Source organism: Nicrophorus vespilloides, unplaced genomic scaffold (assembly GCF_001412225.1).
Source record: "Nicrophorus vespilloides isolate i.1.1-1 unplaced genomic scaffold, Nicve_v1.0, whole genome shotgun sequence".
Lineage (NCBI taxonomy): Eukaryota > Metazoa > Arthropoda > Insecta > Coleoptera > Silphidae > Nicrophorus > Nicrophorus vespilloides.
Window position 1 is genome coordinate 1 of NW_017099933.1, and position 15,867 is coordinate 15,867.

The window sequence follows — 15,867 nt, forward strand, 5'->3', positions numbered from 1 at the left end:
GAAGAAGACGCAACAACTTTGGACTTGTGGTACAAAATTACCACGGTCAGAGAAAACATTCATATAAACCTTATTAAATATGACGAACTGATGTTGTTTTGAAGGGCGTCTAATAGCCGAATGGTTAAGTCGCCATACCCACGTGCCAGTGGTCACAGGCTCAAATCCTGGTCAACAAGCCAGGCGCTTTGTGAGCACTCTCAGTGCTTGTAGCAATAGGGCCATCGTTCATCACAGATGCACTGTGAAATGAATGAGGTTCAGCATATGGACCTTCAGCCAAGTCGATGGACAGTGTTATAGATAGTAGCAGATTCACAGTCAAAGGAAATAGTGGAATCGCAGAGTATCAATGTATTACTGAAGTTATCCTACAAGACGGCAGCTAACCAACAAATTAAAATCAAATCATCATAATGGTAACTATCTACCGGGAAAGATTACCTAGCTAATGTCAGCCGCGATCTTAAATTTTCACAATCTTCACATTGATGAACAGATTGTATATAAAATTACACGACATAAAAAAAATGTTATTTGTAGAAAATTATTTGCATATGTGTAATATTATAAAACATATTAATATGATTCTATACAAATTTGTATTATATATTTTTTTTTCCAAAATATACTTTTTTAAATTAAATAAAGCTTTTTTTATGGTACTATTAAGTGTAACATCTCTCTTTTATTAATTATGAAATCGTAAAAATTATTTCAACATTATCAGTATTCGATCGGTCCAGATTGAAAACAAACTTAATTTAATGAATGAAAAATGATTTAAATTTATGCTATACATATTTCTATTAAATACTCCGATTTGTGCGGTTTCAAACAGCTTTGGCTTTATGCGAAGTATTGGCCATTGCACAAAGCTTCCTTACATTAAATGAATAGATTACTTTTTTAAAAATAATTAGTTTAAATAATAAATGTTAATTGATTGACAGACCAAACGTGATTTAATCAAAAACAAAATCCCCTCAAGTTATTCCTGGATGGAAATGAATTATATAAGGAAGGAAGTAAGTTGATTGTTGTACTACAGCAAAAAGGTTATATAGAATTATTTGTAAAATAAATTAAGTCTTAGGCTTTCTTGAAATATTAAGGTACGTCCTGCTGATATTATGTTTTATAGAGATTTTTTTTAATTAAAAAATAATTAAATTAATAATATTAGACATATGATTATTTTTAAATATATTTATATATAAATTTATTTAAAGTAGTTGTTTGAATCAATTGAAATTACAAATATACATTCAGCTACAAACAAGGGAAATATTGTATAATATTAAAATTAATAAGGTTTATATGAATGTTTTCTCTGGCCGTGGTAATTTTGTACCACATGTCCAAAGTTGTTGCGTCTTCTTCCATATGTTCCATTCGACATGTACATGGCTCCCTCGACTTCTGGACCATTCACAGTTTCCATGAATGTTCTGGGTATTCCCGAACTCTTCTTAATCGGCATTCTGTCTTTGCCTAAAGGACAATCATTAATCCAATGCCCTGGTATATAACATTTTCGGCAAACATAATTTGCAGGCATCATCCTATTTATTGGGGCAGTTTGGTTTCTAAAAATAAAAAGTTGCTCAATTAACATCTACATTATCATGAAATTATCATGGAAAAGTGTACTTACTTCTTAGAATTGTTATTTGTAGGGTTTCGATTGATGATTGCATCAATCTTGTCAGTCGTCACAGTTGCATTTTTATCTATCAATGTTTTAGGACCTTGTTTCTTAACAGCTACTGGTATTCTTCCATATAAAACACTGCTATTACTCGAGATTAACATTTTGTCATCAGCATATACTAAAAATAATATTGGAAATTAAAATACAAATTTATCGTGTGTGTTTTTTTGCATATCACTTACCTTTATTGGTATCTGCATCCATCAATTGAATGTAGAAATCGTTCAACTTGCCAAGACGATTCTTGATTAAAATTTCACGTTTAACATCTTCTACAGAGATGAAAAAATCACCAAAGTTCAATCTTTTAAATTCCTTTTCGGATTTCAGCTTGTAGAAAATCGACATAATTAAGTAGTCTGAAAAAACTGAAAGAAATTGTGATATATATATGCATAAAAATATCTTAAGAAAAACTTACCTTGAGTAAATGTTGTAATTTGAGGTGTTGCTACTTCTGATCTAAAGTGCAAACTGATAAATTGTGAATACTGTGTTAGTAAATATATACAATATTGTTGTAGTGGCAACAGAAGGTATTAAGAAATCTATTTTATTGCTGACATAGCCAAAGGTAACTTTTATAATAGTGCTATAGAAATGGTCGAAAAAAGGATAATATTTATTGCACATGTACTTATTAGCAGGTACAGAATACAATAACAAAAATGAAAGTCAATTGCTACAAAGGGCCATTTTCTTAACAACTATGTTTTGATAATAGAATATGAGTGTTGATATTTTTCTTAAATTTCACCGAAAAACTTTGGATCGTGGAAACATCAATTTTATTTGAATGGAAAATTCTCAATTCGTGGACCTGCTTATAATCGACTAATTTTATGGAGTGCAATAAACCGCTAGTCAATCCGAAATTTTCAAACAATAAAAATAATAATTTAAGTGTTAAATATGATCTGTTAATGAAATTATTACGTTAAACGTTAATTAGCAACATTTTTTATTCATTTTAAAAAATAGCACGAAAAATAGCACTGTTGTCTATGCAAGAATACCGGTAGCTTTAAGAAACAACGTCCTAAAACATTGATTGACAAAAATGGAGCGGTGATGACTGACAAGCTTGATGCAATCATCAAACAAAACCCTACAAATAACAATTCTAAGAAGTAAGTTCACTTTTTCATTATAATACATGTAGATGTTAATTAAGCCACTTTTTACAAAATAACCAACTGCACCAAGAAATAGTGAGGTGTCTGCAAATTATGTTTGCCGAAAATGTCATATACCAGGGCATTGGATTAATGAATGTTCAATAGGTAAAGACAGAATGCCGATTAAGAACAGTTCGGGAATTCCCAGACCATTCATGAAAGATTTGAAAGATTGAACTTTGATGATTCTTTCATATATGTTGAAGATGTAAAACGCGAAATTTTAATTTCTAGATTCAATTGATGAATGCAGATACCAAAGAAGTGATATGCAAAGAAACACAAACGAGATCACGAAAAATAGCAGTGTTGTCTATACAAGAATACCGGTACTTTAAGAAACAACGTCCTAAAACATTGATTGACAAAAATGGAGCGGTGATGACTGACAAGCTTGATGCAATCATCAAACAAAACCCTACAAATAACAATTCTAAGAAGTAAGTTCACTTTTTCATTATAATACATGTAGATGTTAATTAAGCCACTTTTTACAAATTATGTTTGCCGAAAATGTCATATACCAGGGCATTGGATTAATGAATGTTCAATAGGTAAAAACAGAATGCCGATTAAGAACAGTTCGGGAATTCCCAGAACATTCATGGAAACTGTGAATGGTCCAATAGCCGATGGAGCTATGTACATGTCGAATGGTACATACGGAAGAAGACGCAACAACTTTGACTTGTGGTACAAAATTATCACGGTCAGAGAAAACAATCATATAAACCTTATTAAATATGACAAACTGATGTTGTTTTGTAGGGCGTCTAATAGCCGAATGGTTAAGTCGCCATACCCACGTGCCAGTGGTCACAGGCTCAAATCCTGGTCAACAAGCCAGGCGCTTTGTGAGCACTCTCAGTGCTTGTAGCAATAGGGCCATCGTTCATCACAGATGCACTGTGAAATGAATGAGGTTGAGTATATGGATCTTCAGCCAAGTCGATGGACAATGACAGTGTTAAAGATATCAGCAGATTCACAGTGAAGGAAAATAGTGGAATCGGAGAGCATCAATATACTACTGAAATTAAAAAATTACAAAATTGTTGTCGCAACTACAATACAGTAAAAGAATATAAAAAAAGTGTTTGTTTTCGTTTAAATCGTCGATCGTTCAAAAACAATTTTCGTACTGAGACTAATTAATGCGTCTTGTCATTATTTCATAACATCGTCTAACCACGTTACGAGTAAATAAATTAAAAAAATATAATTAATCGAGTACAGAAAAACAATCGTGTATAACCACGTATTTCAAACACGACGAGCATATTTAAATCTAAAATACTGTGTTTTTTTGCAATTATTTGTAACAATTAAAATTAATTAAAGTAAGTTACATTGTCTAAGGTAGTTTTGAAATAAAAGAAATTTCCTATATTTTTCTTTGTTAGTCACTACTATACTGAGTTCAAAACGCGCAAACATTTTGTATGAATACAAGAAAAACCCTGATTTGAAAATGGAGGATGTTGAAAGTTTATTGGGATGGTTGAAAATGCAACCACATTTGCCTTCCAAAATATTTATCTTTTTACGAAGAGTTATAGTTAATTTGGATTTTTTATAAGTTACACATACTCCAGAGTTCTTTGCAAATAGGAATCCAAATAGTAAACAATTGAAGAAATGATTGGATATAACGTAATAATGTATTTACTAAACAAATTAATAATATATAAGTATAGTTATATTATACGTCTTATACATAGCAATTTTTTGCATAGTGCAAGTAATCGGTTCCGGCAATATCCCCAATCCAGATTTTTTCACACATTAAATTTTTTTGATATGGTTGCATCACTCCATCTGGAATAAGATGGCACAACGAATGGTCGCATAATCATCATCGATCTTGAAGGATGTACTTGGTCATGAAACTTGGTCTCCTTTCCAAGAAGAAGTATTTAATATATCTTCAAGTAATTAGATAATTTGCTTATTTATACACAAGTAATTGCACAACGCGTTTGAAACATGCACATTTCAAATACACGAATGTTCATTTTATTTTTAAATTTCTGTTATTACTTGAACATTATATAACTACACACGAGCAATATAAGTACATTTTGCAATGGTCGAATAATCAAGATCGACGAAAATATATTCAATGTTACTCATTTATTTAATTGATTTCAGAAATATTAAGTACAAGAACTTATCGTCTTTAATACATTATTGATTTTAATAATTTTATTACAAAAAGAATTAAAACAGAAAAAAATATTAATTGAATAGCATATTTATTGAAATAATTCTGCTAAACTCTTCACCATTACGTGATACTTCCCAAGTCACCTTTTTATAAAATATTGTAAGTAATAGTCTTCATGACTAATATTCTTTATTTCACAAGCTTATAATTCCCATAGTAACTGCCAATACTTTGGTTTACATACAAAAAGCTTATGATATAGTAAAAAGTTGATAATTTAAACAGAGTTGAATATAATTAGGATGCAATACCTTTTCGCCTGAAGGCCTTTCATTTTGTGAACGCTATTCCATTTATGGATAAATTTATGGCTATTATGAAGCCGTTCATGAAAAAGGAATTGATGGATATGCGTATTACAATTATCAATAAGTCAAAAACAAATCATCAAACGTCAACATCAATTCGATAACAAAGGAATGATTACCCCAAGAAAGTGGAGGAACCTGTGGTTCTATAAAAAATATATTTGGTTTTATTATTTTATAATATTGATTTTTAAATGATTACAGGAAGAATATTAATGAAAACGTAAAATTTTGTTTGTTTTTAATGAAATAATATCATTTCAATATCCTCCATCTTCTTGTTAACACGTAATGACTCTTTCTAATGCATTTCTGGATAGAAATTTCATATTTCATATTTCTTCAGGAATATTTTGCTTAAGTTGGTTAATTGTTTGGGGTTAATTCTTTTAAACCGTCCCAACAAAAATAAATTAAGCGCTGTTAAATCGGGAGAATTGGGAGGCTAAGCAAAATCTGAATTTTTCGAAATAATTCGGTCACCTAATTTATTGGCATAGCAAAGGCATTGTTCTGAATCCGGTGCCAATTTAATTTTCTATGGAAATATATTTAAATCAAGTTTCAATATTCGTCTTGGCAATGTTCTGGAGATGTCCAACTATGTAGCACGTCGACGTACTATGTCCTACAACCACCACATCTTCTTCATAGCTAATAGGTCGATGAATATTTCATCGTTGATGAACGACGTTCCTAAAAACGGATGTTTAAGATTTCAATCATGTTTGCACTGGGATATGTTTGGAACATTTTATTTATGATATGCAACAAAAAAAATCTTAAAAGTTATAAATAATTTAAAACAGTTGGCTTACCCTGTATATATTTTATTTTTTTATGTTTTAATAATTTTTATTTAAAATCTATCCAAAGTGAGCAATATGTAAATTTGATCGGGGGAAACATTAAATAGATAAATTTTGGTATTGCAGCCATCCTATATTTGTCTATTACTTATATATTTTGATAGAAACCTTTAGGTAATTTGTATATTCAATTTCATGGCTGCATTCCACAATTGTATATCATACGTACATATTAGTATTTTATATTAATAATAATATTTTTTTGCCCAGACAGCAAATACAAAAAAAAACATGGAAAATAAGAAGAATGGAAAGCAGGAACTGGTTTCAATCAAGGGTATTGGAATAGGGATAATGTGTGATATTTAAATTTGGGAAGGATATTTGAGTATCGTGGAGTACAGAATTTAGAGTGGGAGGCGATGCTGGACTGTTTGCATTTAAATTTCGGCATCGGGAATGTAGTGGGAAACCGTTGTCAAGGATAGGACGGCATATGGATTTGTAAATGGATGTTTGGCACTGTATGGATATTTCGGAGTTACGGAAAGTTAAGGAACGTAAATGACAGGATCTAAATATGATTTGTTTGGAATGGGAATTGATGTTGAGTTTAGGATGAAGAAGGATTCCAAGGTATTTAGCAAGTGGTGATGGGAAAATGGATTGATTATCTAACATAACATGGGGAGACGAAGGTGTTAGTATTTGATTATCCACTGATAATTCATATCCTAGACAAACATATTTCTAAACTTTAAACAGAAAACAAATCGTGTATACATACATATTTAATACATAACGTGCATATTTCAATCTAAAATACTGTGTTTTTTTTTGCCATCTAATTATTTGAACAATTATGTTCTATTTAAAGCTGTGTGGATATAAAAAAGATTTACGAGCGTTTTTTTTGTCAGTCACTACTGCAATGAGTTCGAAACGCGCAAACATTTTAAATGAATACAAGAAAAACCCTGATTTGAAGAAGGAGGATGTTGAAAGTTTGTTGGGATGGTTGAAAATGCAACCGCATTTGCCTTCCATTGATGGTAAATAAGTATGTTTTTACGAAGAGTTATGGTTAATATGGATTTTTAAGAGTTACAGGTTATATTGTTCTTGAATGCGTGCTATTATAGCAACGAAGCAACTAAACGGTGCATCGATATCTTCTATACAATTCGAACACATTGTCCAGAGTTCTTTGCAAACAGGAATCCAAATAGTAAACAATTGAAAGAAGGATTGAATATATCGTAATAATTTATTTACTAAACAGTATAGATTATATACATAACAATTACTTGCATAGTGCGGGTAATCGGTTGCGCCAATATCCCGGACTGTTTAAATCAAAGAACTAATACAAAAATTAGCCGCACAAACAAATAATTTGACTTCATAAAGGAAAAAAAAAACTTTTAATGTAAAAAATAATTGCGTTGTATATCGGACTATAATAAATCCGGATTGATCGAAACCGCACTATTTCACCATTTATAATTATTAATTAAATATGTTACCAAATACCAAAACTACCAGACAATACCAAAACTGAGATTTACTCATTTTGAAAGTATAACTAACTATTCCATTTTGTAGCTTGCATTGTCCTTTACCGAAGTTAACACCAGAAGGTTACACCATTTTCTACAACTGTTTGATCAACAAGAATCCAGATTTGTTCGTTTTCAACACCACCTTAAAACTTTTCGATATGGTCGCATCGCTTCATCTGCATGAATGTGGCACTTCGAATGGTCATATAATCATCTTCGACCTCGAAGGATGCACTTTAACGCACATCATGAAAATTGGTCTCCTCTCCATGAAGAAGTATTTAATATATCTTCAGGTAATTAGATGGTTTACTTGTTTATACATAACTAATTATACAACACGATGGAATATGTAAATACATGAACGTTAGTTTTTTTCTTTAAATTTCTGTCATTACTTGTATATTACATAACTATTCACAAGCAATATTAGTACATTTCGCAATAGTCAAATAATTGCTACGGATTCGACGAAAACATAATTAGTATTACTTATTTGTTTAATTAATTTTATATTTGTTAAACAATAATTATTTGTAGACGTCTTGAGTTTTGTTGACATATTAAGTTGTTACATAGATGATAAATAGATTCTTTAATATTTCGTAGCACAGACATTTTATTATGAGGAATCTTAAATGAGCAAAAGCATGAACATAATAATTTACAGGAAACTTATTGAAATAATACTGCTTAACTATTCATCATTATACAAAACTTACCAAATAACTTATCACCGTATTATCAAATATTGTAAGTGCTAATCTACATCAGGGGTACGCAACGTGGTGACCGCAATGCAATTCTAAATTGCTCGTGATCACCATTTTAAGCTTTAAAATGCCCGTTGGTCAAATATTCAATGATCTAAAAAACATAAAAAGTTTGGAAATTGTACCCGCCGAACTCCCGAGTTCGTGTGTTCATAGTCGAAAAGGTTACCGAGCCCCGGTCTACATTCTTCATTTTTTGGCAAATACTTGTTTCACATACAAAGCTTATTATACAGCTGAAAGTTGAGAATTAAAACTATGTTGAATTTAATTAGGATGCATTGCCTTTCCGCCTGAAAGGCTTTCATTTTGTTAATGCTGTTCCCTTCATGGATAAACTTATGGCTATTATGAACCCATTCATGAAAAAGGAATTGATGGATATGGTAAGCTTATGAATATTATTATTTTAAATACCTGACAAAAAATACCTTTAATGATATAGCTTCAAATACACACATCACCGAATACCAATCTCTTTAATTCAATACAAAAGGAATGCTTGCCTCAAGAAATAGGAGGAAGCTGCGGATCCATAAAAAATATATTTGGTAATATTTTATATTGTATTAAGGTTTCAATTAATAGTTATATATAATATATTTTTTCAGATGACTATAGGAACAATATTAATGAAAACGCAAAGTTTTTCATTGAAGAAGAAACTTTGGTAGTCAATGAATCTCGTAGATCTGGAAGGCCGAAAAATGCTGGAGACTTGTTTGGCGTTGAAGGAACTTTTAAGAAATTGGATATTGATTGAATATTATTGTTAATTACTTATACATAAAAAATATACCTGAGCAGAAAGACATATGGTCAATAGTCCTTCGTAGCAGTTAATCTTTTTTCTTTTTTTTTACTGTTGCAATAAACATTATTATTTTTTAAATATACTTTAATTATTATTACTTATTAGATTTTATTACAATAATAAACTAACTTCTATAGAAATAAAATATACATTAATTATTAAACTTAATTAAATTTGATCTACTCGTTTCTAATTTTCTTGTTTAGTTAAGTATTGATCGTGGTTTTCAAATGGCAGAGCAAATATGTTTCGCTTTTATATAAGCCAATTAAGTGATTATGTCGTATATATTCGTCATTGCCTCTTGTATTGCCTAACACTTATATATATTCGCACAATTAATAATAAAATACGATAGCGACAAAAATATGTGGCCACTAGATATCACATTTGATTTCATACTTGATGCACTGCTCATTTGTTAATTATTGAAAAAATAATTTTTTAATTTTATTTCAAGTTCAATACAAAAATATGGTTTCTTAATTTTGTGAATAATTATTTATTGGGAATACATCCAATTGCAATTAAACCGTTTTAATATTGTTATAATTAAATACAGTTTATGTATGATACGTTTAACAGTAATAACAGTAATTATAAAATTGATGATAATAATTAATATAAATTATATACTAAACACTGGTAGTGTATATCCAGCCATATTAATATGAAGATCTTCTTATATTTGTCTATTTCTTATATATTTTGTTAGAAATCTACGTATAATTTGTATGTTCATTTTGATGGCTGCATCCCATAATTATACCAACCAAACATCCATAATGGTTTTAATATTACCTTGTATATTAGTAAGTTATTATTCACTGATAATACCTATCTTAGAGAAAAAGATTTCTAAACTTTATTTCCAAATGTTCATTCATCTAAGCAAGTTCCGAGTAAATAACATTAAAAAAATATAATTAATGGAGTGCAGAAAAAAAGTTTAAATACACATATTTCATACATGACGTGCATATTTCAATCTAAAATACTGTGTTTTTTGCCATCTAATTGTAACTAATTTAGTAATTAAACTGTTTTGATTAATAATATTCTTTTAATGCAGTGTAGATATAAAAGAGATTTCCGATATTTTTGTTTGTTAGTCACTACTGCAATGAGTTTGAAACGCGCAAACATTTTGAATGAATACAAGAAAAATCCTGATTTGAAGAAGGAAGATGTTGAAAGTATATTGGGATGGTTGAAAATGCAACCACATTTGCCTTCCATTGATGGTAAATAAGTATGTTTTTATGAAGAGTTAAGATTAATTTGATTTTTTTTTAAGAGTTACAGGTTATATTGTTCTTGAATGCGTGCTATTATAGCAACGAAGCAACTAAACGGTGCATCGATAACTTCTATACAATTCGAACACATTGTCCAGAGTTCTTTGCAAACAGAAATCCAAAGAGTAAACAATTGAAAGAAGGATTGGATATATCGTAATAATTTATTTACTAAACATAAAATTAGTATTACATAACTATAGTTATATTATACATCATATACATAGCAATTTCTCACATAGTGCGGGTAATCGGTTCCGCCAATAACTCGGACTATTTGAAACCGAACTAATCAAGAAATGAATACAAAATTAAACCGCCCCAACAGAGATTTAACTTTATAAAAAGAAAAATAAATATTTTAATACAAAAAAATAATTGTGTGTAAATGAATTCGGATTTATCAATACCGCACTATGTAAGGTATTGCTGTATTCACTATTAATACTGTCATTTAACACTTTCAAATATTTTACTTTTCACAATTAATAATTTCTATTAATTACATATATTTTGACAAAACTGAGATTTACTCATTTTGAAAGTATAGCTAACTATTCCATTTTGTAGCTTGCATTGTCCTTTACCGAAGTTATCACCAGAAGGTTACACCATTTTCTATAACAGTTTCATCAACAACAATCCAGATTTTTTCGTTTTCAACACCACCTTAAAACTTTTTGATATGGTTGCATCACTTCATCTGCAAGAATATGGCACATCGAACGGTCACATAATCATCGTCGATCTTGAAGGATGTACTTTAACACATGTCATGAAACTTGGTCTCCTCTCCATGAAGAAGTATTTAATTTATCTTCAGGTAATTAGATGATTCGCTTGTTTATACACAACTAATTGCACAATACATATGAAACATGCACATATCAAATACACGAACGTTCGTTTTTTTCTTTTAATTTCTGTCATTACTTGAATATTACGTAACTACTCACGAATAATATAAGTACATTTCGCAATAATTGTTAAACAACAATATTTTTTAGACGTCTTTAGCTTGGTATTAATGCATAAATTATTGATTTACATAATAAATTGTTACACAACTAAGTTAATTAAACAAATGCTTCAATATTTTGTAAACAGACATATTATTACAGAAAGAATTAAAAGATAAAAAATATTACTGCTAAACTCTTTACCATTACGCAATTCACCAATTTTCATATATTGTAAGTGTTAGTCTCCATGATTTATATAGGATTCCCATAATACTTGACAAATACTTTGCTTAACATACAAGTAATTTATGATACAGTAAACAGTTGACAATTTAAACCTGAGTTGAATGTAATTAGGATGCAATACCTTTTCGCCTGAAAGGCTTCCATTTCGTGAACGCTGTTCCATTTATGGATAAAATTATGGCTATTATGAAGCCGTTCATGAAAAAGGAATTGATGGATATGGTAAGCTTATGCGTATTACAAATTTAAATACCTGAAAATCATACAATGCCATAGCTTCAAATACACACCTCACCGAACACCAATCTATTCAATTCGATACCAAAGGAATGTTTACCCCAAGAAAGTGGAGGAAGCTGCGGACCAATAAAAAATATATTTGGTAATATTGTATTAATGTTTGAATAAATAACTATATATAATTTTGATTGATTTTTAGATGATTACAGGAAGAATATTAATGAAAACGTCAAGTTTTTCGTTGAAGAAGAAACTTTGGTAGTTGATGAATCTCGTAGACCTGGAAAACCAAAAAACGCTGGAGACTTGTTTGGCGTTGAAGGAACTTTTAAGAAATTGGATATTGATTGAATATTATTATTAATTAAATTTCAAATTCAATAAAAAATGATTTCTTACTTTATGAGAAATCATGTATGATACAACTAACATAACAGTAATTTTGAAAGAAAATTAATAACTTGATGATAATAATTAATATAATAATTTCAAATTGAATAATATTTAAATTTGATTGCGTATAAAATTAAATAGATAAACTTTCTAGACAGATGTTTACCATTATTATAATTTACTTAAATCTATATACTAAGTCAATTTGTTGTTTTGCTTTGTATCAAGCAGATTAATAGCTATGACATGAATTTGTTACTATGTATTTGTTACTAAACTTTGGTGTTGTATCCTTAATCAGATTGATATAGAGATATTTAATTTAATTAAATAACGATGGTTAAGTATTTGATACTTTATTTGGTTTAATTTCTTCCTACTTCTTCAGTTTTCAAAATGTTAAAGATCTACGAATAATGTGATTATTGTAGTTACGATCTATTTTTTTTATTTACTTATTTATTTTTATTTAAATTTAAATTTAATACAATTCACGTAAGAAAATTAAATAAAAATATAATAATAAACAAAATTTATTATATTATATAAATAAAAATATTAACTAAATTTCAATATAGGCCAAATAATTAAAATGTGATTAATATTTTTTAAATTATTTTATTTTATTTGAACATTAAATTTAATTTAATATATCTTCCAAATGTGTTAAACATACTAAATATTTAAAATTTTGTAAAATATGTTGATATAATCAATTAAAAGTACATATATAAAGTTAAACTTAATTTTATGTATTTGTTATTGTACTAATTGAATGTCAAATGTACTTTAACATTTAATTGATATTTTTTTTAAATGTATAAATTAATTATAAATGAATTATTTTAATTCAAAAAGTGGTTTACAAAATAGATTTTAAAATAATATTATTAGTATATACAAGGTCGTTCCTTAATATAAATTGCTTTGTATTGCCACATTTCGAATTGAAAACAACAATTTCCGCTAGATTTATAAGACTATAATTTGTACCCAACCTCGTCTCTCAGAGAAAACTTGATCGTTAAAGTCGTGTAATCTCAACTTGAGTCGTGTCGTGCTTCATTTGGGCGTAAACTTTCCATTATTCTTTCAATTTATAAATATTTTCATTTCCAAGTGGACGATACGATTCTCATTAGAAATGTCGGACTGTGAAGTGCACTACGCCAACAACAAAGACCTGAAGAAGGAAGACGTTCAGGCCCTCAGGGATTGGTTGAAACATCAGCCGCATTTTCCACCACTTACAGGTAATAAAAATTGATAAAATAGAAAGTTTTAATCTACGATTTTTTTTTAAATTACAAGTTAAACTAATATCAAAAGAAATGATCATCAATAAAATAAATAACTTAATCCGAATTTACTATAGTCCGATTTGAAAATTTGTAAATAAATTAAAAATTAATTGAGAAATATCAGAATTATATTATATACAAAATTATTATATTTTATATTTAAATAATAGTTTTATATCTTTTATAAAGTCAAGTCTATTTATTTTCGTTTAGTCCGGTTTCAAAAGTCCACAATATTGGCGGAACCAATTACCCATTACTATGTGATGTAACAAGTAATTTATAGCAATTATTATAAAAAAAAAATGCAGGTTATATAATTATTTTAGATGAATTGTATTTCTACGAGACGTAAGATTATTTAACACTTAGATCAGATGCAATTATATTATATATTTTATAATTAAAACAAATAATGGAATTTGCACACGCTGAAATTTTTCACACAAACGTACTTAGATAGTGGATAGTGGCCATGAAATATTATATAACTTTAAAAAATATTAATTATAAAATTTAAAGAAAACATAGTTTTTATAAAAAAAAAAATAAGTAAATATATAATATTGACCGTCGCCAAGTTGGTTGGTCGCCGACTTGACCCTCGCCACTTGTCCGTCGCCGAGCTGTCGCGTACCCATAACAATATTCATAATAATATTGAAATAATTATAGAAATGATGAAATAAATAAAATTGATAACAATAATATTTATTCTAATACTAAATTACAAAATATAAAAAACTGATTACATATTTAAAAATAAAATAAAAATTCGACAACTTCAAAAGACTACTACTTTTCTTCAAATAATGATACCGCATTTAATTTAAAAAAAACATGCGACTAACACTTAGAGCTAAAAATGTATCACATTATAATTTTATTACTATTTCAAAAGTAGTTGAATTTTATATATATATTCGTAATATTGTTTGTATTTTTTTTAGAATATCAGGTGATAATATTTCTTCATAGTTGCTACTACAGCAACGAAACAGCAAAGAAAACTATAGATAATTACTTAACTGTGAGGAAAATCTGTCCGGAGTTCTTCGCAAATCGCAATCCTAGCAATCCCGACATCCAGACTGCTATAGATCTTTTGTAAGTTACATTATCAAACTTTAGTAAAAGGATTTAACAAATATTTGTAGAACAATTTCACCTCTACCAAAATTAACCAAAGACGGATACTGCGTAATGTATTACCGTTTGATCGATTCGAATCCTGACCACTTCAACTTCAACCATGTCATCAAAATGTTCGATATGGCCGCATCCTTAGCTCTGGAAGAATTCGGAACTGTGAATGGACACATCATTATTATAGATTTACATGGGTATACTCTAACACACGTCATGAAGATGGGGGTGATGTCCGTAAAAAAATACATGTTCTTTCTACAGGTATAAAATGTCTTTCTAACAAAACACATTTTAAATAATATTTTATTTAGGAAGCTTTACCCTTCAGACTAAAAGGTTTGCATTACGCGAATGCCGTTCCTTTTATGGATAAACTTCTAGCTCTAATAAAGCCCTTCATGAAAAAGGATTTGTTGGACTCGGTATAAACTATAAACAATAGTTGTAAAATACGTTATTTTCATAATCATTCTTTCAGTTACAAGTGCACACTGGGAATAACGAGACTCTCTTCGAAGTCGTGGATAAAAGCTGTTTGCCGAATGAAATTGGAGGAAGCGTTGGATCAGTATTCGAAATACACAGTAAATATTTGTGATTGTATAAATTATATTTGTTAATATTTTACGGAATTCATTTTTTTTAGATGCGTTCAGACAGAAATTTTTGGATAATACAGAATTTTTTAAGGAAGAAGAAAAATTGGTGGTGGATGAAAGCAAAAGACCGGGTAGTCCGAGGAATGAGGGAGATATTTTTGGAGTTGAAGGAACTTTTAAGAAATTGGATATAGATTAAAGATTATTAATTTGTTTGATTAATCTTTTGACACATAATTAAGAAACGCTACATTTTATATATATTTTTATAATAGTAATTAAATCAATTTAAAT

At 29.0% G+C, this 15,867-nt stretch overlaps 5 protein-coding genes across 5 annotated transcripts; 4 read left to right on the plus strand and 1 right to left on the minus strand.

Annotated features, from left to right (window-relative positions):
* Positions 1-1,354: 1,354 nt before the first annotated feature.
* On the minus strand, positions 1,355-2,062 carry LOC108566104 (uncharacterized RING finger protein P8B7.15c-like; the record flags this gene model as incomplete). Its single annotated transcript, XM_017925825.1, has 3 exons — positions 1,897-2,062; positions 1,658-1,832; positions 1,355-1,589 (listed from the first exon to the last, which is right to left on the minus strand). Coding segments are annotated over exons 1-3 (576 nt in total), but the record flags the coding sequence as incomplete, so codon positions are not given.
* Positions 2,063-3,457: 1,395 nt separating this feature from the next.
* On the plus strand, positions 3,458-5,531 carry LOC108566105. Its single transcript, XM_017925827.1, has 5 exons — positions 3,458-3,548; positions 4,296-4,424; positions 4,473-4,533; positions 4,763-4,823; positions 5,361-5,531. Exons 1-5 carry the CDS (start codon positions 3,458-3,460, stop codon positions 5,529-5,531), a joined length of 513 nt encoding a protein of 170 aa, XP_017781316.1.
* A 1,636-nt stretch (positions 5,532-7,167) lies between these two features.
* On the plus strand, positions 7,168-9,370 carry LOC108566106 (alpha-tocopherol transfer protein-like). The gene is made up of 6 exons (XM_017925828.1): positions 7,168-7,288; positions 7,339-7,495; positions 7,842-8,094; positions 8,847-8,957; positions 9,017-9,122; positions 9,183-9,370. The coding sequence occupies exons 1-6, from the start codon at positions 7,168-7,170 to the stop codon at positions 9,332-9,334; spliced, it is 900 nt and encodes a 299-aa protein (XP_017781317.1). The 3' UTR covers positions 9,335-9,370.
* Positions 9,371-10,508: 1,138 nt separating this feature from the next.
* On the plus strand, positions 10,509-12,563 carry LOC108566107 (alpha-tocopherol transfer protein-like). Its single transcript, XM_017925829.1, has 6 exons — positions 10,509-10,629; positions 10,683-10,839; positions 11,254-11,506; positions 12,003-12,113; positions 12,168-12,273; positions 12,331-12,563. The coding sequence occupies exons 1-6, from the start codon at positions 10,509-10,511 to the stop codon at positions 12,480-12,482; spliced, it is 900 nt and encodes a 299-aa protein (XP_017781318.1). The 3' UTR covers positions 12,483-12,563.
* A 948-nt stretch (positions 12,564-13,511) lies between these two features.
* LOC108566171 (alpha-tocopherol transfer protein-like) lies at positions 13,512-15,816 on the plus strand. Its single transcript, XM_017925939.1, has 6 exons — positions 13,512-13,777; positions 14,776-14,932; positions 14,983-15,235; positions 15,286-15,396; positions 15,453-15,558; positions 15,621-15,816. Exons 1-6 carry the CDS (start codon positions 13,669-13,671, stop codon positions 15,770-15,772), a joined length of 888 nt encoding a protein of 295 aa, XP_017781428.1. The 5' UTR covers positions 13,512-13,668; the 3' UTR covers positions 15,773-15,816.
* Positions 15,817-15,867: the final 51 nt, after the last annotated feature.

Bases quoted from the DNA above. Each gene is read 5' to 3' on its own strand.
- LOC108566107 (XM_017925829.1), top strand. From the start codon at position 10,509: ATGAGTTTGAAACGCGCAAACATTTTGAATGAATACAAGAAAAATCCT. The intron at 10,840-11,253 runs GTAATAATTTAT...TCCATTTTGTAG, and splicing joins AAAGAAGGATTGGATATATC to CTTGCATTGTCCTTTACCGA. The intron at 12,114-12,167 runs GTAAGCTTATGC...ACAATGCCATAG, and splicing joins AAAAGGAATTGATGGATATG to CTTCAAATACACACCTCACC.
- LOC108566171 (XM_017925939.1), top strand. From the start codon at position 13,669: ATGTCGGACTGTGAAGTGCACTACGCCAACAACAAAGACCTGAAGAAG. The intron at 15,236-15,285 runs GTATAAAATGTC...TATTTTATTTAG, and splicing joins AATACATGTTCTTTCTACAG to GAAGCTTTACCCTTCAGACT. The intron at 15,559-15,620 runs GTAAATATTTGT...CATTTTTTTTAG, and splicing joins ATCAGTATTCGAAATACACA to ATGCGTTCAGACAGAAATTT.
- LOC108566105 (XM_017925827.1), top strand. From the start codon at position 3,458: ATGCCGATTAAGAACAGTTCGGGAATTCCCAGAACATTCATGGAAACT. The intron at 3,549-4,295 runs GTACATACGGAA...TTTCTTTGTTAG, and splicing joins AGCTATGTACATGTCGAATG to TCACTACTATACTGAGTTCA. The intron at 4,534-4,762 runs ATTGGATATAAC...TCGATCTTGAAG, and splicing joins AGTAAACAATTGAAGAAATG to GATGTACTTGGTCATGAAAC.
- LOC108566106 (XM_017925828.1), top strand. From the start codon at position 7,168: ATGAGTTCGAAACGCGCAAACATTTTAAATGAATACAAGAAAAACCCT. The intron at 7,289-7,338 runs GTAAATAAGTAT...TGGATTTTTAAG, and splicing joins GCATTTGCCTTCCATTGATG to AGTTACAGGTTATATTGTTC. The intron at 7,496-7,841 runs GTAATAATTTAT...TCCATTTTGTAG, and splicing joins AAAGAAGGATTGAATATATC to CTTGCATTGTCCTTTACCGA.